General features: G+C 41.4%; 1 protein-coding gene across 2 annotated transcripts in view; it reads left to right on the top strand.

The window, feature by feature from the left end:
• CRY1 (cryptochrome circadian regulator 1) overlaps positions 1-21545 on the top strand; it is a 76307-nt gene that overhangs the window by 35393 nt on the left and 19369 nt on the right. For both annotated transcript variants that reach the window (XM_034778094.1, XM_034778089.1), the window contains exons 2-7: positions 5074-5182; positions 13035-13177; positions 14737-14921; positions 17524-17612; positions 18047-18187; positions 18277-18588. In XM_034778094.1, coding sequence (XP_034633985.1) covers positions 5074-5182; positions 13035-13177; positions 14737-14921; positions 17524-17612; positions 18047-18187; positions 18277-18588 — 979 coding nt within the window. The remainder of the gene's footprint in view (positions 1-5073; positions 5183-13034; positions 13178-14736; positions 14922-17523; positions 17613-18046; positions 18188-18276; positions 18589-21545) is intronic.

Genomic DNA, 21545 nt, shown 5'->3' with positions numbered 1-21545 from the left:
ACACTCATTTTGGGGGAAAATTCAGGAGTGGGAGTATGTTGGGAGCATGTTGGGAGCACTCTGCAAGTAGTAACCAAGGCTGGTGGAAGTCAGATTATGCCTGGAGTTTTGCTGACAGGCTGCTGGGGTCAAAGTTGCTGGACGAGGGCTACAGCTATACAAAGACGCTCAGGGTGTGACATGCATGCTGGTAGGCTGTTTGTGAGCGGCCCAGGTTGAAAGTTGCAATAGCAAAGCAGTGTGAGGTGGTGGGGCAGGTGATGACACAGTTCCTCACTGGTCTGGATTGCACCCCAGAATGTGATAGTGGCATAGTCAAAGAAGGATTTATACACATCTTGGTATTTTAACTGATATTTACATGTTAAGCACTGGTAAAACAGTTTTAAGTGAGTCTGAAGTGTGGTGGCTGGGAACAGTCACAAGAAAGGCTACAGCTTTATTATTTTCTGTCTGTTTATTTCAAGAAATAGAAATAAAACCATAGTAAAACATTAATATGGGTGCCAGCGAAACAACTATAAAACTAGAGCTCCCCAGGTTGAGAGCAAAGCATCGTGAGGTACCCAAGATTGCGAGGTAGGCAGTGACACAACTCCTCACTGGTCTGAACAGAACAGTTATGAAGAACTGTAATGATATCAAGACTACTAAGACCAAGTTTATTGATCTAGAAAGCCACACATGATGATGTAACATCAAGATTGTGGGTGTCCCTGAGGGAATAGAGGTGAACCCTCCAGATTTGTCCCTAAACTGCTATCTAAGTTGTAGCGGTAGATTTTTTTGTTTTGTTTTGTTTTTTGTGTTTTGTTTTGATATGGAGTGAACGTACCAGGCCCTTGCCCCCAAGCCAGTTCCAGGAGGTCAGCTTACAGCATTGATTGTGAAGTTCTTGAAGTTTACCACTAAAGAGCTTATATTGCAGAAATGAAGAGGGGGGAAAGGAGCTGTTGTGGGGAGAACCAGCAATTTAAAATACTGCTCTTTCAAGATTATGCCCATGATGTGGTTGTAGTGAGGCCAGCTTTTAACTAAGCAAAGCAATTGGCCAGGAAGATGGACTTGAATTATTTTACTAAATACCTGCAGTACTCCATATTAAGAATGGCAAGAAGATAGTATCATTCATTTCCCCTCAGGAAGCAGGAAAATACCTCAAAAATCTGCAAACTCCTCCCTAACAAGAGAAGACATCTTTGGAATGGTCTGACCATATGAAATTTGTATTGCTCTCTGAAATTTGATATGATAAACAAGTTGATTGGGCTCTAGTTGATATTGATATGCTAGTTCCTTTTCTTTTTTCCCCATCACTAATGGTTAACGGGTTATTCTTGATTTAATTCCTATTGCCCTAGCTCACAGGAAAGGAGCATTAGTGTAAAATATATCATTTGGTTAGTAAATTTTATATAAAGCTTCGCTTTATTAGATACTGCTTCCTTATAGCTAGTGTATCAAGGTTCTATTGGTATTAGGTGATTACTATAGCTGTAATGTTTGGGGTTCCAGGGGTGCAAGGATCTCCAAGCTTCACCTGACTTGTCTGCACCCTCTGTGTGACAAGTTTGTATATTTGGGCTGTAAACAGATTTTTCTTTTCGATTTGTATGGTACCAATGTGTATTTTTCTCTCTGCTGTCTCTTCTGTTTTGTTTTCACTTACCCTCTTTTGTTGCCCTCCTATTCTGTGAATTTCTTAGAATATGTACAGGGAAGCAATACCCTACACCTGGATTATATAACTTTTACTGCTTAGATATGCAAGAACTGTGTGCTGCTCAGGAAAACTTGCAATTTCTCATTTATTCAAAATGTGACACTATATATTTTCCAATATATTTTCACAATGAAGCTTCTTATAATTAAATGTCTTCTGGAATATAAAGGATTTTAGTAACCCTGTTAAAAGAAAAAAAATACTCATTACTTAAAGAATTTTGACATGTCCAGGCTCCAGGAGACACATCTGGTGGAACATGAAGCTTGAAAACTGAATAGAGATTGGATAGGCCTCTCAATTTCTAGTTGCTTTAATTCTAAAGAAAGGGGCATTACTATACTAATGGATAAAAAGTTGAATGTTAATATTCTGAGCACAAGGGTAGATTTCTGACAATTAGGGTAGATTTCCTGTCCTCAAGGCTCAAAATGACAATTCTGTCATTATCATTGCCCGAGTTGGAAGTGACGTCACTTCAGGGGCCGAACGTGCCGGGAGAAGGTAGGGGAGGCTGGGGGAGGCAGTTCCTCCCCAAATAGCCAGGTGTGGCCCCACGCACACTCCGGCCCCCCATGCCGCCCGCCTTCCTGGGGCTGGGAAGGCTGCAGTGGCGTCACCGCATGCTCTCCCTCCCGGTGTGCTCTCCCTCAGGTGGAAGGGGTGGGGCTGGAGGTAACCTCCCCCAGCCAGCAGTTCACCCTCCAGCCAATTGTGCTGGCCTGTGGGGGCCCCTCAAAGCGCAGGGCCCGAAGCGGTCACCCCGATTCACTGTTACCTAGGGACGGCTCTGCTCCCTAGTTCCTTGTAGTTCAAGTGTCTGCCTTCATTTTCTTTTGGGGTAATATTTAAAGGTCTCCTATAGGATCTGATTCTTGTTAAATAAGCTGTGTCAGGCTGCAGTAGCTAATTGTTTAGGTTTATTTGATGGTCTCCTTATTCTTTCCGGCATCAAAGGACTTCTGGAACTAAACTTACCCACCTGTGTACCTCATATGGAAGCCTCTTTGTCTCTTGGTCCTGGAAAGCAGCTTTTCAAATAGCAGTAATTTTGGCCCAGTGGGTAGGAGAATTGGCCATCCCATTACAATAATTAAACACTTTAAGTGCTAACTGAAAAAAGCATAGCATTCCAACCAGCTAGTTCTCCAACTGTGGCACATTATCCTCCTCCCATCTTCACCTACATGTACCTCCTTTTCCAGGCTCACTGTTGCATCTATTTTAGTGTTTAGTTGGGGTCTAGTTCTTCCACGTTTTCATGGAGAAACTGGGAAGCTATACCTAGATAGATGAGTATAGCTGAAACCTTTGTTTTTCCTTCTTTGTATTCATACTGCTTGGGACAGCTACTTGGAACCCATCACTTTACACTGATGGCAAGAGGACCCCAGAAAACAGAATTTCTTGATTATCCGTTCTTTTCTGTGAACAGGCTTAATTACTATTGACACTTGTCCTTTGGTCAAAAAATTGGTCCTCCTTCCCTTAAAAGTAGTTACTGTTGGTACTAATCCAAAACAAATTACAGCACTGAAAGTCCATATGCTAGGAGCAGAGAGATCCTGGCAGAGATGAAATATGGGGATTAGAAATTATCTGTTGTCAGTGTGCTTGATTGATGGGAAGGGATACCCATCACTCTGCATTTGTTGAATCATATCACGTATCAGAATTAACAGTAGAATTTCTGTGTGTATGGAGGGTAGCAGCAAGCAAAAAAACTGTATTGTTAGCTTAAAGCTATTTTTCAATGATTCTGCAATGTTTAGCTAAATTGTGATTGTTTTATGATGTCATAGACATGAGGGTCTATTTCTGTTGACTGACTTCAGCTGACAATTAATTTAAACATTTTCATTTTTGTACAATTTTGTACAAGGGGGAGATTACTATATTTGAGGTCCTTTTTAGTGCAGCTAAATGCCTCAGAGTTTACTGTATTAGTGTATATCGTACCCACCAAAAGTATTTTCTTCCCAACCTATGAAGGATTACTCTTGCTACATTTTATCCATGGGAAGTTTTTTGTGTGTGTTGGGTGGGTGGGGAGGTAGTGATGTATGTAACTCTTGCAACATTTGAATGCTTCAGACTTGCATAACATTTCACAAAATAATTTATAAACATGAACTAATCCTCCACACTCCTTATTAAATATCTAAAAACAGTTGTATCCTAATTTGCATAGATTAACTGCTGTATGGCAAAAAATTATACTGCCAATTCTTAGTAACCAAGTGTACTAATAATGAATTTCACATTTAAGGACTTGGAGAGACTTGCTAAAATAATCTCCATTTGGAAAACTTGTAGACTAGCCATATAGAGACCATTTTTGGTTGGTTTGTAGGGTTTATGGTTTGGCTATTTCATTTGTCCTGTTTAAATAATCCTACTGGGTGGATAGCTCAGACAATGAAATTTTGTGGCTTGCAGAGGAAACCACAAATCTTAATTAGTACATAGAAGTCCTATTTTTATAGGTGTTTTTTTAAGTTCAAAAGGGACTGTTAGGATAGTCTAGTGCAGGGATCGGCAACCTTTGGCATGCGGCCCGCCAGGGACAGGGTAAGCACTCTGGCAGGCTGGGCCAGTTTGTTTAGCTGCCGCAGCCGCAGGTTCGGCCTATCGCGGCTCCCACTGGCTGTGGTTCACTACTCCAGGCCAATGGGGGGGAGTGTGCGGGAAGCGGTGGCCAGCACATCCCTCGGCCTGCACCACTTCCTGCAGCCCCCATTGGCCTGGGACAGCGAACTGCGGCCAGTGGGAGCCGCAATCAGCTGAACCTGCGGCCGTGGCAGGTAACCTGCCCGGCCCACCAGGGTGGCAAAGGTTCCCGATTCCTGATCTAGTGTGACCTTAGTTATACTAGTACTACAGTCACATTTTAGGTTACTGTATTGTATGAGGCCTTACTACACAAATTGTTTATTCTCCTAACAACTGACTGACTCCTGTTCTTCACTCCCCTGCTTCCCTTCCATTATTGAATAACTGCACTCCAAATTATGACTAGCATTCATTTTGGTACATTCCCAAAGTTAAAATGCATGATGCAGAAAAGTGAAATTGCATTGCAGATAGATTTTTCTTTTTCAGTTCAGTATAGAACAATACATGTTGTGAATATAAACAATTGCAGTCAAAATAAGTATGTATAATTTGAACCTTGGCAAGAATATGCATGTATTAATGCAGGTTTTCTGTAAAATCCTGGAAACTTGGTAATTTCTATTTGACTATCCACTTGTAGTCTTCCTCTTCCCCCTTTCCTAACTGAAAATGTTTGTTTGAACTATTTCAGGAGGATAAATGTTGCTTTGTAATAAGGTTTTCCTTCTCTACAGGTTTCTGCTTCAGTGTCTTGAAGATCTTGATGCCAATCTACGAAAATTAAATTCTCGTTTGTTTGTGATTCGTGGACAGCCAGCAGATGTGTTTCCCAGGCTCTTTAAGGTAAGCTCTAGGCAGAGGTGTGTTTTAATTCAAATGCTTCATTTTTCTTTTCATACGCTGTTTCACCTCCACTCAGAAGCTTCCTGTTGCCCTTTAACTTAAATGGCTACTCACCTAAATACCTTTGAACCCTCACTACATTTTAAGGTGAGAGAGTTTGGTTGGGCTCCTATTCTGAGAAAGAAGGATTTAAAGAAATGTGTGGTTTTTTTGCTTAGCAGCTTCATTGTTGACTGATGTTCCCATTAATTGATTGAAATGATTTTGACTTTGCTCTTTTTTGTGTAAAATAAAATATAGCTCATAATAGCCTGCAAAGTATATAAAAATGTTATGCCGTTGCTAACTTTCCTTCTGGTTTGACAATTCCCACTGAAGTAGAGAGGAAGTTTTTTATTCTGGGAAAATTGTTCAAGGTTCATGGACAGAAATGTTATATTCATCCCTAATCTATAATGAGATTCCTGTATAGAGGTTAAATCCTTTGGTTGGTTTTTGGGTGGGTTCAGGGTAGGCTGCGAGGGCAACTCCTACCTACCCCCCCCCCCCGTCTCGTATTATCCATTTTGTCTCACTGTCTCATCTTGTTGAGTCTGGAATCTTTTTTGGGGGGGAGGGGAAGAATCCAACATTTCAAACTGTTCCTCTTAAATTTATAAACTTTAAACTTGGAAATTGAGGGATCATAACTTTTCTAATTGTATAGAATCAAGCTATAATTGCTAGCTGTCAAGCTAATTCTGCTAGATACTGCTTGACTTATTTTGATAAAGTTAGACACCTAGCATCTAAAAGGATTTATGTTGAGGATGTTTAAAGTTTGTGTGGGGAGTTTATTACTAAACAATTCAAACCTGCCAGGGATTGTGTGTGAATCCCTTATGCTTAACAATCTGTCCTACCTTGTATGTAGCTGGGACATCTCGGTATGTCTACGCTACAATTAAACACCCCTGGCTGGCCCACGTCAGCTGATTTAGGCTTAGGCTATGATGCTGTTTAATTGTGATGTAGCTATTCGGGCACGGGCTGGAGCCTGGGGTCTGAGACCCTGTCAGCTGACACTGGCCAGCTGTGGATATTAAATTGCAGTGTAGACATACCCTCTGGTTAACTTCTCCAGATCTGAGGAAGAGCTCTGTGAAGGTCGAAAGCTTGTTCTCCTCCTTTGAGTATTGTCCTTATGAGTGCTCCACTTCAGTTGCACATGTGCCTTCAATAGGAGATTTCTTTATAGTGGTGGTTTTTTGCTCACTTTGGCCTGAGATGGAGTTTCAGCAGTGTCCACTTTGAGCTTGCCTTATAGATATTTCTTATCCTAGTTGTTAGTTTAGTTAGTGTAGGGTAGTTGGTTTATATGAAATCCGTTTTGTCTTTTTTATTATATTCTCCCTCTGGGAAGGTTTTTACCTCAACGGGAGGGTTAACTGGGCTTCAAACGCTTCCCTGCTTTCCAGGAGGCCATCTTGGTGAGCAGTGGGCATTCCCACTGTATCCATTGCCTTGGGGAAACACACATCCCTTAAAAGTGCAACTTCTTCTTCAAGAGATGTCCCTTTGGGTGCTCCACTCTAGGTGTTGATGCGTCCCTGCGCCTTCACTCGGAGATTTTTCGTAGCAGTACTCGTACTGGCCACGCATGCACAGAGGCTGCCCCCCGCAGTGAGTCTAGGATGATAGTGCACATGCGTGGCCAATCTCCTCAGTTCCTTCTCTACCGGCCCGAGACGGAGCTCAGCAGACTCGTTAGGAAATCCCTCACTTTGTTACAATTACCTGTTCTAATAGTTAGTTTGTTGTCAGTTCTTGTTAGTGTAGCTCATTAGTTCTTTTATCTGTTTAAAAAAAAAAAAAAATTTTTTTTTTTTCTCTCAGCCGCTTCTACCATGCCTGGCTCCACAGGCTTTAAGCGCTGCTCTACGTGTAAGGACGCTATCCCGCTCTCTGATAGTCACTCTCATTGTATAAAATGCCTGGGGGAAACACACATTCCCCAAAAATGTGCCCACTGTACCAAACTCAGTTCCAGGGCACGAAAGGACAGGGAGCTTAAACTGAAACTGCTCCTTCTGCAGAAGTCTATCGGGTCAGTTTCAGACCCAGGCGCCGACTCCAGCTCTACTGCCCGCCACAGCCCCTCTGCTTCAAAAAAAAACTGAAGAAAGCTACAAAAAAGGGGCAGACCTCTCCAACAAAGAAGTTGGTGAGGCACAAAAGTGCCTCAGGCAGGTCAACAGTTTCCCTGTCTGTGTTTCCTCGCCTCAGCACTTTTGAAGAGCCGGGCTCCTCAGGCACAACACGAAAGCCGCCTCAGGCTGTGGCGGTGACGCGAAGCTCCGGTGCTGAGGCTTCAGGCTTTCAGTTGCTTGCCTCGTTTATGGCACCGTTCGGCACCGAGACGGACGCGGTGCCGACATTTCCAGCGGTGCCTGACCCTCTGCGGGCTGATGTTGCCCCCCCCCCCGGCACCTACCACGGCACCGGCAACCGCGGCACAGGCTGACAGGGAGATCAAAGGCAAAACCCCTGTTCAGAGGAATGTTCCCTCACAGCAACCTCCTCCTCCACAGTTTTCACCTCACGCAGGAGCCTCACCTTTTCAATTTACTCAGACAGCAGATCTATTGGTCTCACCTATTCTGCAGTCTCCCCTGATAAATGCCTGTTTTTCTCCAATGCTGGAATCAGAATCAGAACAACCTTCCTCCAGTGAGGAGGAAACTAATCCACAGGCAGTTTTTTCTCCTTATCAAGACTCCCAGACCCAGATCAACAGGGGTTACAAAAAAACTACCTCTGCCTGTTCTCAGGATCCTGCCCCATGGGGAGTGAACCCTTGGATGGCACCACCTATGCCCTAGCTACCACCATGGTAATGTTGGGCACCATGGGCATCGTACCCCCGAGAACACATGCGCTACGGCACTTCGACCAGGCGCAACACCGGTTTAGCACCGCCTCATGACGGACCTGCCAGTGACATAAGATACCAAGCAGCACCGTCACACTCCCAGGAGCAACTGAGTCCTGCTCCTATTCCAGCAGAGCCCGACGTAACGCCTGAGGAAGCCTTACTTCCCCTTCCTCCAACCCCGTCGGATGACTATGCTAAATTCCAAGACCTCTTTAAAAGAGCTGCCGGTGACTTGAAAATTAACTTAGAGGAAGTCACTGAACAACAGCATGAACTAACAGACATTTTGCAGCCCTCTTCTTCCTCTAGAGTGGCATTACCAATCAACATAGCCCTTTTAGAACCCGCTAAATCCATCTGGCAAAATCCAGCCACTAGCCTACCTATCTGTAAACAAGCGGACAGGAAGTACTTCATTCCTTCAAAGGGCTCTGAATTCCTTTTTACCCATCCGGCGCCAAACTCATTGGTAGTGGATGCAGCAAACCAGAGGGCCAAACAACAGTACGCCGGCTCCACCCCTGCCAACAAGGACAGTAAACGCCTGGACCTCTGTGGCCATAAAGTATATGCATCCTCGACGCTACAATTTCGCATAGCTAATTATACCGCAGTCCTTGCAAAATATGATTACAAAAACTATAATAAATTCATGGATTTTATTGATCACATCCGAGAGCAGAAGAAATAACAATTCACAGCTCTGGTTTCCGAGGGACAAACCATATCACGCACCGCTCTCCAAGCGGCCCTCGATGTAGTGAACACTGCAGCAAGGTCGACTTCCACAGCAGTGGTCATGCGACGGGGTTCATGGCTCTCTTCCTCCTTCTTCCCTCGAGAGGTCCAGAGCATCATTGAAGATCTTCCCTTCGACGGGGAAAAACTTTTTGCCTCCACCACAAACGCCATGCTGCATTCGATGAAGGACGCAAGAGCAACCCTCTGGTCCCTAGGCCTCCAGCCACCTGCGACCAGAAGACAATATAGATATCAACCTTATCACCAACCATGCTACCCCACATTTTCACAACACTCCTATAGACCACAGGAACAACAACAGCAACAACAACGCCAAAGACCAAGATTCCAGCGTCGTCGTCCTAACTCTACAGGGGCGCTGCAACCCCCTCCAACAAATAGGCAGATTTGAAGCATTGGTCGAGGGTTTAGAAAACAGCGTTCCCACTTCAGCCGGCACACCTATCTTTTGGACACCGCCTACGACCATTCTGTCATCAATGGCAGAAAATTACATCCGACAAATGGGTCATAGAGGTAGTTACAATTGGATACGCCATCCCCTTCCTCTCCCTCCCCGTCCCTCTTCAGGGACCCATCTCACGAGCAACTACTCTTCCAAGAAGTGCAGCATCTCCTTCAACTGGGAGCAGTAGAAACTGTGCCAGAACGACACAGAGGGAAGGGTTTTTACTCCCATTATTTCTTAACAGAGAAGAAAAATGGGGAATGGTGACCAATCCTCGACCTCAGGCGGCTCAACAAATTTGTCAAAAAGCAAAAGTTCAAGATGGTCACTCTCACCACTATAATCCCAGCGCTGGAGCAGGGCGACTGGTTTTCAGCCCTCGACCTACAGGACGCCTATTTTCATGTGACTGTACACCTGTCCCACAGACGATTCCTACGCTTTACTCTTGACTCCACACATTTCCAATACAGGGTTCTCCCTTTCGGACTGTCCACGGCCCCCCGTGTTTTTTCCAAGATCCTAGCCATAGTTACAGCCTACCTCAGAAAACAAGGGGTCGTAATATTTCCTTACCTAGACAATTGCCTCCTCAAAGCTTCAATGTTCGACGAAGCTCTCCGATCCATACGACTTACCATCGATTGTTTCCTATCTTTAGGCCTGCAAGTAAACAAAAACAAATCCACATTATACCCCACCCAACATCTGGAGTTCATAGGGGCATACCTCGACTCCCGGACGGGGTTGGCATCTCTCCCACCAGCCCACTTCAATTCTATAAGTCAACTAGCCACAAGGATTCGCAACAGTCCCCAGGTGACTGTCCAGGACTGCCTACAAATACTGGGTCACATGGCCTCGTGCACCTCCTTTGTCCAAAATGCACGTCTATACATAAGGTGCTTCCAAGCGTGGTTGGCCACGGTGTACAGACCGAATGTGCACCCTCTAAACAAGACTCTCTCCATACCTGTCCGAGTCAAAGACTCTCTACCGTGGTGGACAATTCACTCCAACCTCTGCTCTGGAGTCCCCTTTCTTCAGTATGAGGGATGGAGCCTGCTGAAGACCGATGCATCTCTGACAGGATGGGGTGCACACATGTCTCACCACACAGCCCAGGGGCTTTGGTCTTCAACCGAGACTTCTCTCCATATAAATGTCCTAGAACTTCGAGCCATTTGCAATGCGTGCCGTCAATTCCTGCCACTGATCAAGAACCAACACGTACGCATAATGACAGACAATATTGCATGCATGTTCTACGTGAACAGGCAGGGGGGAGCTCGATCCCAGTCTCTGTGCGCAGAGGCTATGAAACTCTGGAACTGGTGCATTGCGAACAACATCCGGGTATCAGCGGCCTATCTTCCTGGAGTGATGAATACCACAGCGGACGAACTAAGCAGACGATTCCCGTGGGATCACGAATGGGAATTAAACGAGCACACCATTCACAACATATTCCGCATTTGGGGCTACCCAGCAATAGACCTCTTTGCAACTGCAAAAAACAAGAAATGTCCCAATTTTTTGCTCCTGGGACATTTCCCTGGGAGATGCATTCATGATCCTATGGCACCAAAACTTACTGTATGCGTTTTCCCCCGATACCGGTTCTGAACAGGGTCCTGATAAAAATACGAACAGATGGAGCCAAGGTGATCTTAATTGCCCCATCATGGCCCAGACAGTCCTGGTTTCCGTTTCTCACCAAAATGTCAATTCAACCACCAATCCCCTTGCCTCTCATTCCGAACCTCCTATCACAACACGGCCGTTTTCTCCACCCCAACTTATCCATGCTCCACCTCAAAGCATGGTTCCTACATGGATCTCCCAAAACAAACTAGATTGTTCTCAACAAGTTCAAAGAGTGCTCCTACATAGCAGAACACAATCTACTCGCACCACCTATCTATGTAAGTGGAAATGATTCATATACTGGTGTTCAACTAAACAACTTAGTCCCACATCAGCATCTCTTCCGCTCATACTTGACTACCTATTGGACCTTAAACAATCCGGTCTTTCTTCCAGTTCTGTCAGGGTCCATTTAGCTGCTATTACAACTTTTCATGACAAAATTGATGGTACTTCTGTATTTGCTCATCCTGTCACCAAGCGCTTCCTCAGGGGACTCCAAACCCTAGACCCAGACATAAAACCACCCACCACCCCATGGGACCTTCATCTAGTTCTCTCTTGCCTAACCCAACAACCATTTGAACCCCTAGCCATGTGTTCCCTTTTACACCTTTCGATGAAAACAGCATTTTTAGTGGCAATTACCTCCGCCAGGCGGGAAGGAGAAATAGCAGCTCTTATGGCAGACCCACCATATACGATATTTTTCAAAGACAAGGTTACCCTCAGGTTACACCCCAATTTTCTTCCTCGGGTACACTCCTCATTCCACATCAATGAGCCGATTCACTTACCAACCTTTTTCCCGAAGCCACATGCGAACTCGTTCGAAGCCTCAATGCATACACTAGACGTACGCAGGGCCTTGTCCTTCTATTTGGATAGAACCAAACCTTTTAGAAATTCTTCCAAACTTTTTGTTTCCATCGCGGAGCATTCCAGAGGTACACCTATTTCTACCCAGAGACTTTTGAACTGGATTTCTCAGTGCATCCGGTTGTGCTATCAGATGAAGAAAGTTACACCTCCAGACGGCATCAGAACACACTCCACTAGATCTATGGCTGCCTCCCATAGATGATAGGAGCACTCCCCAGCACATTGGAAAGTTGGCGCCTATAGCTCCAGCCCTGGAGTCGGTGCCTATACAAGGAGCCGCATATTAACGTCTGAAGAGCCGCATGTGGCTCCGGAGCCACAGGTTGGCCACCCCTGTGATAGAACATTCCCTGCCACCCTTCGTCCCGCCATACACTGGTCTCCAATCAACAGAAGGGGCAGATTGCCCCTGCCATCTCAGCACAAACACTCTCTAGAGGAAGATTCCTGTAGAGACCTCTCAGAAAGACTGTTAAGAGTATGTCTGTGCTGCAGTGTAAGCCCAGGCTTAATAGAACTCAAGTTAGCAGATGCTGGGTTTGTTAACCTAGGGCTTGAGCCTCTATACTCATTTGTAACCCCAGGTTAGGAATTGTTGAACCCTGGGTCCAGTCTCTACATTGCATCATGCGGGCCCGCATCCAACCACCCATATCCCAGACTTCTTAGCGCCCTTCCAAAATGTGTTCATTCTAATCCTATGTTTGTGGTGCAGTGTGGGAAAACTGTCCAAGGGACAAAGAAAGTAGGCCCATGGGATTGTGGGATACCCTGGGAGTCCACCAAAAGTATGTCTGCTGCGCAATAAAACAACTGTGACTGGCCCATGTCCGGTGATTAAAGTTGTGAGGCTATAAAACTGCATCTTGGTTTTCTCTTTCCTTTTGAGGTAATTTTTTAAAAGTCACTTTGATCATTTTTGGATTAATTCTCGCTGGGAATTTAGCTTCCGATGCAGTTAAAACTGACAGGAATGCTTAAAGGGCAGCATTTATTCTCTGAGGAGGTGGTGTTGAATAATGGCTAGAGGGAGGCCTGGCTTTTAGTTCATCTTTGTTACTGCTGCTCTTAAGGTTTTTGACTTTTTCTGATGTGCAAGACTGGATTATTATCTAATTAGGTGTGGGGAATAAGTGTCTCTTCCCCTCCACCCCTCGGCAACTGATGTTTCTAACTAACGCTTTTTTCCTGAATTTCAGGAATGGAACATTGCAAAACTTTCTATTGAATATGATTCTGAGCCATTTGGGAAGGAGAGGGATGCAGCAATTAAGAAGCTGGCTAGTGAAGCCGGAGTGGAGGTCATTGTACGAATTTCGCATACATTATATGACTTAGACAAGTAAGTTACCATAAATGTACAGAGTAGTGATCTGTGGTTTTTATGCAGCATTCAGTCATTGTTTTGCACAGAACCTGCAATGCACAGTTTGCAGTCTTCTTTACTGTATGCTTAGTCAGGTTTCATTCCTCCTCCTTCCACGCCCTAGTGAAATAATGACATCTTATTTCAATATTAAGTAGAGTTTTGAACTCCAAAATAGGTTAAGGAAGCTAACATATCAGTCCTTTAATAAAATATGCTATAATTGGTCTATAAAAATGGCCGCATATTTTTTGGGGGGATATGGTGCGTTAGTGTCTATAATTCACTTTACCTATAGGATTTATCGTTTTGTTTAAATTTTAGTTTTTGTATATAGTTCGATATATACCAATTTTTAACAGTTCTATCATTCCATACCATCAGGGTGATAAAGAACCTGCTAAGAATACTAATGGTCAAGATCAGTACCTTTACTTCAATTATTGCAGTCTTCATTATGCAAATATGTCAAGAAATTTAAAGTACTTAACTGTTTCTAGTGAGCTAGTTCTGAATCAAACATTTTTCAACACTCCCTTTCTTTCATTTATGTATCTAGAAAGTTATTGGGGATTGCTTGATATCACCATCTTGCCTTGCACGATGTCGTTTATATTTTTCTACAGACCACTGTTTTTAATGGATTAGTACTAGATCCCTATTATACATACATAATCCACAAAATGTAAAGTATTGGTCCCATTGAGATTTTGATAAATTTATTAACTGTTGTAATTTCCAGTTTTATACTATTATAGCTAATTTAAAAGTAATTTATTTAAAATCTCTCACATTTATATTTTTTTCCCACTGTTTGGAAGCCAGGGGTTGACCTTTCATCGGTAGGTGGGGGGAACAAATTAATTAAGTAGTTAAAAAAACAAAAACATTGCTGCTCCCTATGCACAACATGGTTTTACCATTCTGTACCACAATATTGGGGTTGGTTTGTTTAAATTCTGCTTCAGTGTTCTCTGGAGTTTTGGGTATATCTGAAGCAAATTATTCTTTTGAGGAAAAAGTGGAGTATAGAAGCGGGGTGGGGTGTGTGCATGCATGTACAATGGCTGCCATTCAAAGCATTAGATCTTCATTTTTTGCCTAAGTAAAGTTACCATATTATTCCATTGGAATACCACAGTAATCTTTTCTTCCAGATTGCAGTTGTAAAGCTTTTAATTGGTGGCTTGTATGTATGTCTTTGCAATAACTTTATTTTTACTGACGTCTATAATCTGTTTGAGGATGTGTATATATTTGTTTGTTTATTCGTTATTTGTTTACTGCAGAGAGGGGTTTTTTTCAACCCAGAAAGCAAGAATAGTAATCACTTTGTTTATGCAATTAAGTTCTTCTATCTCCCTAGTGGGATTGGAGTGGTATAATTAAGGTTTAAACTGTCTAGTTTAGTGTGTGTGTATATGTATGTATAAACAACAGAATTCAAACTGCAGGTAAGAACAAATTATATATAATATGTAAATTTGTAATATGCACTTGTATGAAATGCAGGCATTTATGTTTTTTGAACACAGGATTATAGAATTAAATGGGGGACAGCCACCTCTTACCTATAAAAGATTTCAGACTTTAATCAGTAGAATGGAACCACTGGAGATGCCAGTGGAAACCATCACTGCAGAAGTAATGGAAAAGTGCACTACTCCAGTTTCTGATGACCATGATGAGAAATATGGTGTTCCGTCACTAGAAGAGCTAGGTATGTTATATTCATTCATTGCACTGTATTAGACACCTTTTCAATATTACTTATAAAATGTCCTACATGGTTATTTCAGTCTTGTTCAGGTGACTTTTATGCTTAAACTTCGTAATTAAACTAAAACTGCTGACATCAGATCAACTTAAATCAAAGATGGAAAGCCTAAACAAGTGACTTCAAGACTTTTTTTAATTATTATTTTTGTACAAGGCTAGATGGATAGGTAAAACCCTATATTTTTTGGCTTCCTGCAGCATAACCATCTTCCCATGATATCAGACCACACTTCAGAGCACACTTGTTTGAAAACACTGTACTGGCTAATATGCTTAGAATCATAGGACTGGAAGGGACCTCGAGAGGTCATCTAGTCCAGTCCCCTGCATTCATGGTAGTACTAAGTATTATCTAGACCATTCCTGACAGGTTTGTCTAACCTGCTCTTCAAAACCTCCAATGATGGAGATTCCACAACCTCCCTAGGCAATTTATTCCAGTGCTTAACCACCCTGACAGGAAGTTTTTCCTAATGTCCAACCTAAGCCTCCCTTGCTGCAATTTAAGCCCATTGCTTCTTAACCTATCCTCAGAGGTCAAGAAGAACAATTTTTCTCCCTCCTCCTTGTAACAACTTTTTATTTACTTGAAAACTGTTATCGTATCCCTTCTCAGTCTTCTCTTTTCCAGACTAAACAAACCCAGTTTTTTTCAATCTTCTCCCGTAGGTCATGGTTTTCTAGACCTTTAATCATTTTTGTTGCTCTTCTCTGGACTTTCTCCAGTTTGTCCACACCTTTCCTGAAATGTGGTCCTCAGAACTGGACACAATACTCCAGTTGAGGTCTAATCAGCGCGGAGTAGAGCAGAAGAATTACTTCTCCTGTCTTTCTTACAACACTCCTGCTTATATACTTACAGCTCCTCTTTCGCATTGAACACCTTCCCTATCTTTGTGCTTCAGGATAGTACCGTGTTCATACAAAACTGTGCTAAAAACTTGTTTCTGCAAAGTCACAAAGACATTATCATGAAGTAAATGAAGTAAAATAATAAGACTCCTTTATCCTCACTCTGTTTGTAGTGTATTTAATCTTCAATCACTTCCATTAAACACAAGCAAATATGACTTTGCCTCCAGGTTGTCACCATAGGTGTCTGGAAAAATCTTGTCAGACCTCAACTGCTCTGTCTAGTCCAGTTTAATTCAAATCACACAACTTGGTCTAATAAAACAAAAAGAAGTAAAACATGTATTTGATCAATTTAGCATATAATTAAACACTTAGTAACAACTTTGCACATCACTTTTTATATAATATTGTTTACAGTAATGATCTGTTTCATTACCATTGTTATTTGAATCTGGCAAACACAAGTACACATATGAAAACATGTCAGACTAAACATAGCATGATGAATCAAAGAGATACTGACAAATTGAACTTTTTGACATTCACCATCCATTTCTCCTGGAACACCTTTTAAATATGTCCAGACCCTTACAAATCATTTAAAAACATTTTTATAAGGATTTTTCTGCTCCTGTAACAAATGTCTTTTCAATCTCGGGGGATTACTAGCTTCTTGTTACAGTATTCTTGAGTGTAATTTGTCACTATAGCAGGTATAGAATTGTCATACAGATTTTCAAGTTGACATCATCCATTTCAAAAATTGCAGTTTTAAGGCCCAATCTAACAAAACTCTTAAGCATTTACTTCAGTGACACTACTGCACTGATTACTGTGTCCCTTTGTTATGCAGCATACCCTTCTCATTGGTTACTGAGTTAGTCCCTGGTTCTTTGCTCTGCTCCCAGACACTCAGTTTTTCAATAGAATAGAATAATAGAACTATAGAGTTGGAAGGGACCTCAAGAGCCCATCTAGTCTAACCCCCTGTGCTGAGACAGGACCAAGTAAACCTATTCTTAAAAACCTCCAATGACAAGGATTCCACAACTTCCCTGGGAAGCCTATTCCAGTGCTTAACTATCTTTACAGTTGGAACATTTTTCCTAGTATCGAACATCTAAGCTAAATATCCCTTGCAGCAGATTACCTTCAGTGGACATGGAGAATATAAAGACTTGTCTCTGTAAATTTTGGTTTCAAATTTAAAATTTGTCAAAAAAAGCTGTTTCCATTTTGGCTGTTTTTTGTTATGCATTCTTCAAAATCTAATGGAAAAGGTTGTCTCTTTAAAAAATAAAAACCTTGGTAGTTCTTCCATCCCAAATGTTACAGAGCTGAGAACTCAAAAATGAAACTGTAAACAAAAATAAAAATAGTTTTTTTTTTTTAAACTGTCCATGCCGAGGGAAATGTAAAAAGGAATTGAAGTAAGATCTGTCCACCCTTGCCTTTTATAATAGAGCATAAAAATCATATTTAAGCTGGTTGCAGGTAAATGGTGTTCTAAAGTAGTTTGCTAGGACATGTCACTTTGGCAAACATTTTTTTAAAAGTTGTATTCTGCTATCCAGTTATGTTCTCAAACCATGATACAGTTATTCTCCAAGAATAGGGATAACTACTGTTTCTTTGTGCTACAGTATTAAAAATGTATTTTTTTTTTCTTCTTTTAATTCACTCATCAGGTTTTGATACAGATGGTTTGCCTTCAGCAGTGTGGCCAGGTGGAGAAACAGAAGCTCTCACACGACTGGAAAGGCACTTGGAACGAAAGGTACATTGCAGATCATTGCTGTAAGCAAAAATTGGCATCTTGAAAACCATGGTTAATTACTGTTACAAATAAGTGTGGGGAAAAGAAGAACAGAATTTCCAGGAAACTACAACCAAAGACATATATCCTGATACAGATTAAATAGCTATTTTATTTTTTGTAATGATTTTTAAAAGTCAATAAAAATTTAGACTTTCAACTTTTATAAAAATTGAACAACTAGAAGAAAATTTGATAACATCTCATGTAGTTTTGAAAAATATATGAACCCTTTTTCCAGTGGAGATACCTTCAATAAAGTCACAAAAAGTGACTATAAAGATAACTTCTTAATCATCAGTTATGTTTCAATTGTATATTCAACTTTATAATCTTCTTCTCTGCCTGCGAATCATCTAGTCTGTATTCTGCCAATTTGTTTTTCTTTTTCTAAGGCTTGGGTAGCAAACTTTGAAAGACCACGAATGAATGCAAATTCCCTTCTTGCAAGTCCCACAGGGCTTAGTCCCTATCTGCGGTTTGGCTGTCTGTCATGTCGCCTTTTTTATTTCAAGTTAACAGACCTATACAAAAAGGTATGAACTCAACTTGATCAGATACTCATGTTTATATATAGTGAAAAAAATGCTCATAAAATGTGTTTTCTTTTTGTGATGCCTTTCAGGTAAAGAAGAACAGATCCCCTCCCCTCTCCCTTTATGGCCAACTCCTGTGGCGTGAGTTTTTCTACACAGCAGCTACTAATAATCCACGCTTTGATAAAATGGAGGGAAATCCCATCTGTGTTCAGATTCCATGGGATAGGAATCCTGAGGCTTTGGCCAAGTGGGCAGAAGGCAGGACAGGATTTCCTTGGATTGATGCAATTATGACACAGCTCCGTCAGGAAGGTTGGATTCACCATTTAGCCAGACATGCTGTGGCATGCTTCTTGACTCGAGGTGACCTGTGGATTAGTTGGGAAGAAGGAATGAAGGTACAATTTTTCATTAATGAATTTCTGATGTAGATAATAAGAATTAAATACAAACTATACCTATTGGTAAATGCATCAAAGTAGGTTTTAAAGCTTAAACTGTGGTCAAAAAATTTAAACCATGTAGTTCTGGTAGGTGTGTTGAGGCCTAACTTTCAGGTACAGAGCATGCCCTTTTGTAGATGTCTAGAAATGAGCTTTGGTGCTTAACTTTAGGTAACCCAGTTTGAAAATTGAGGCCAGCAATTATTAAATCCATGGGTTCTTTTAAAATCTAAATAGAATATGGGGGAATTGAGTAGATGACCTCTTGAGGTCCCTTTCATCCCTACATTTCTATGATAAGAATAAATACAGATTATTCATCAGCTAATAGAAATTATTTCCCAAACATACTCTCCACCCCCCTTCCAAAAAAGAAACCACCCACCTTTTCTTTTCAGAGTAGTAGAGAAAACAAGATGGGGATTGAGGTGGGGGCTGGAAAGTAAGTGTTGAGGACACTCGGCACCTGGCCGTATCAGACCCATACATGTTGGACAACATGATTTGTGAGTAATCACAATTAAGTAGTCCAACTAACTAGTACCAAATCTTCCTAAAACTGGAGACATGGCCATTCAGAGTACAAAGTTGGGTCAGTCTCGTTGTTATTTGCATCATTCTTTGTTCAGTCCTTGCTTTTGTTTGTGTTTCAGATAATAAAACAAATCTCTAAATACGGTCACAATTTTTTTTTAACTAATTACAGTTCTAAACAAAGTTTTAACTGTTTGAAACTGAGTTGTGTTCACTTTCTTCTTCCTGTTTCACATGTAAACAGCACTCTTGGTTATGAAAGTAATTGCATGAAAAATCCTAAGGCAGCTTGTCTTATGCAATTTATACATGTGTAAATTGTATGTCTGTATGCCTATAACATACAGCTTTGTGCATTTGAGTGTACATATTAGTTATTATTTGGCCTTCCCTTGGAGTAAATAACCCAAGGTACAGAGGAACATATTTGTGTAGTACAAGAAGAAATAAATGATACCTCTCTGTGCCGGTGAGAGTGAACCTCTCCTGCTAATTCTAGGTAGTGTGTTATACAATCTTAGCAAGTGTGCTTGAAGGGGAGCATCTAGTGGACCAGTTGTGTACTTACATTTTGTCTCTCACCAGCAGAAGCTGGTCCAGTAAAAGATATACCTCACCCACCCTGTATCTCTAAACTTGTTAGATTGGTAGCCACTTCAATTTAAAAATGCTTAAAAAGCATTTCAACTAATTTTTTTCAGAAAATACATAACTTAGTTATTTTAATAAAAAGGCATATTCATGTAACAGTTTATAGGGTTTTTTTTTAATATCTTCTTTAAATAGCTCTTGTTAACTGATATTGATTGAACTCTACTTTTTAGCTTTCTGAAGTGTTCTAATAGTGAATTTGGAATGAAGTATTAAATGCAAGTTTAGCAAGAAAAGTCCTAATAACTCCTACCCTCCCACACGCACTTTTTTACTGTGTATTAGACTTTACTATTTTATTTCTGATTTCTAGCAGAACATGTTAATTCTAATCATGGATCACATTAATATTTGTGGTTTACTATTGTCCTGGGAAGGGAATTAGATTGTTTGTTACCTAATCACAAGATGTTCTATATCAGTTTTAAAGGAAAAGTAACTACTGACTGAATACTTTTAAAATGTGTGCTAAATAAAAATATATGTATTGAAAAGGAACTTTCAAAGCAACTTTAGAAAACCTTTCCACTATTTTAGTATTTTCCTTCAAGGAATAAGATTCTCTCTCTTTCAGACAACAATCTTAATGATGCGTCTAAGCAGGGGAGCTTGTTTTATGCAAGTTAGGATTGATCAGATGGGCTTTCTCTATAGAAAGCACTGGAAATTTGAAATTCTTCTTTGAGTGTCCTCTACGACTACATAGTCCCTCTCTTGGGACTGGTGCAGCAGGATAGTAGAATCTTCTAGTAGAAGTGCCCATTAGGTGCCCACACTCGCCCGCACACCGCATCTAGTGCTCAAGTATGTTCTGAGGGTGAGATTTAAAGAGGTTGCGGCACTGTTGGCACCTCATTTCCTTCCAGCTGCAGCAGTAAAAGAATGTGAACCAACAGATCTCATGATCCACTAATACTTATTGCCTGCATCTTAGTGTAGTGTTGTTAGTTAATAGTTTTATAGTTAGTAGTCTATAGTTAGTTTTTACTGTAACCTATACATTAGATTAGATTTAGATTAGATCGTGGATTTAAGGAAAAACTTTATTTTTCAATACAATTGATCCCAGTATGGAGAAACACAGGTTCAAGCAGTGCGTGTTGTGCCCAGAGGTCTTCCTGGTATCTGACCTGCAGGTTCAGTGTTTTAAAATGTTTTGGAGGGAGCCATTACCCATCTATAGCACATTCACATCTTGGGCTGGCAAAAAAAGACAAAAGAGTCTTTAGACCTTTTATTACTGGTGGTTTTGTCTATCAAGCTTCTGGGATCCAAGAACTCTAAAGGATCTAAAGGAAAATAAGGATGGAAGGCCTGAATCAGCTCTGAGTACATCTGAATTCAAGAAAATTGCAACACCAAAGGGATTGGTCCTGGCACTAAGTTCCAGTTCCAGATTGGTGGATTTGACCAATTCTAAACCCTCCGATATGACTCAAATTAATGCGTTATTCTGTGGAACTGGTATCTGACTGTTTCTCATGGCTCTCCTGATAAGAGACTGAGATGGGATACTAAATGCAGAGAATCTCCAGTATCCGTTCCACAATCTAAGACCCTCAACTGGATTGTTAAGAAGGGACTTGTCACCACTTTACATGATCCAGATCCCTACCATGTTCACTTCACTTGCTGCTTCAATATCGGATCCACAGATGTAGAGCCAGATCCCACGAGCATGCCTGGGATCTGATCATTTTCAGATCAGAATTTCCCTTCTTGGCACC

This window comes from Trachemys scripta, chromosome 1, assembly GCF_013100865.1.
Source record: "Trachemys scripta elegans isolate TJP31775 chromosome 1, CAS_Tse_1.0, whole genome shotgun sequence".
In the NCBI taxonomy this organism is placed as follows: domain Eukaryota; kingdom Metazoa; phylum Chordata; order Testudines; family Emydidae; genus Trachemys; species Trachemys scripta.
Note: the sequence above shows the minus strand (reverse complement) of the source record. Positions and strands in the feature narration are given on the sequence as shown.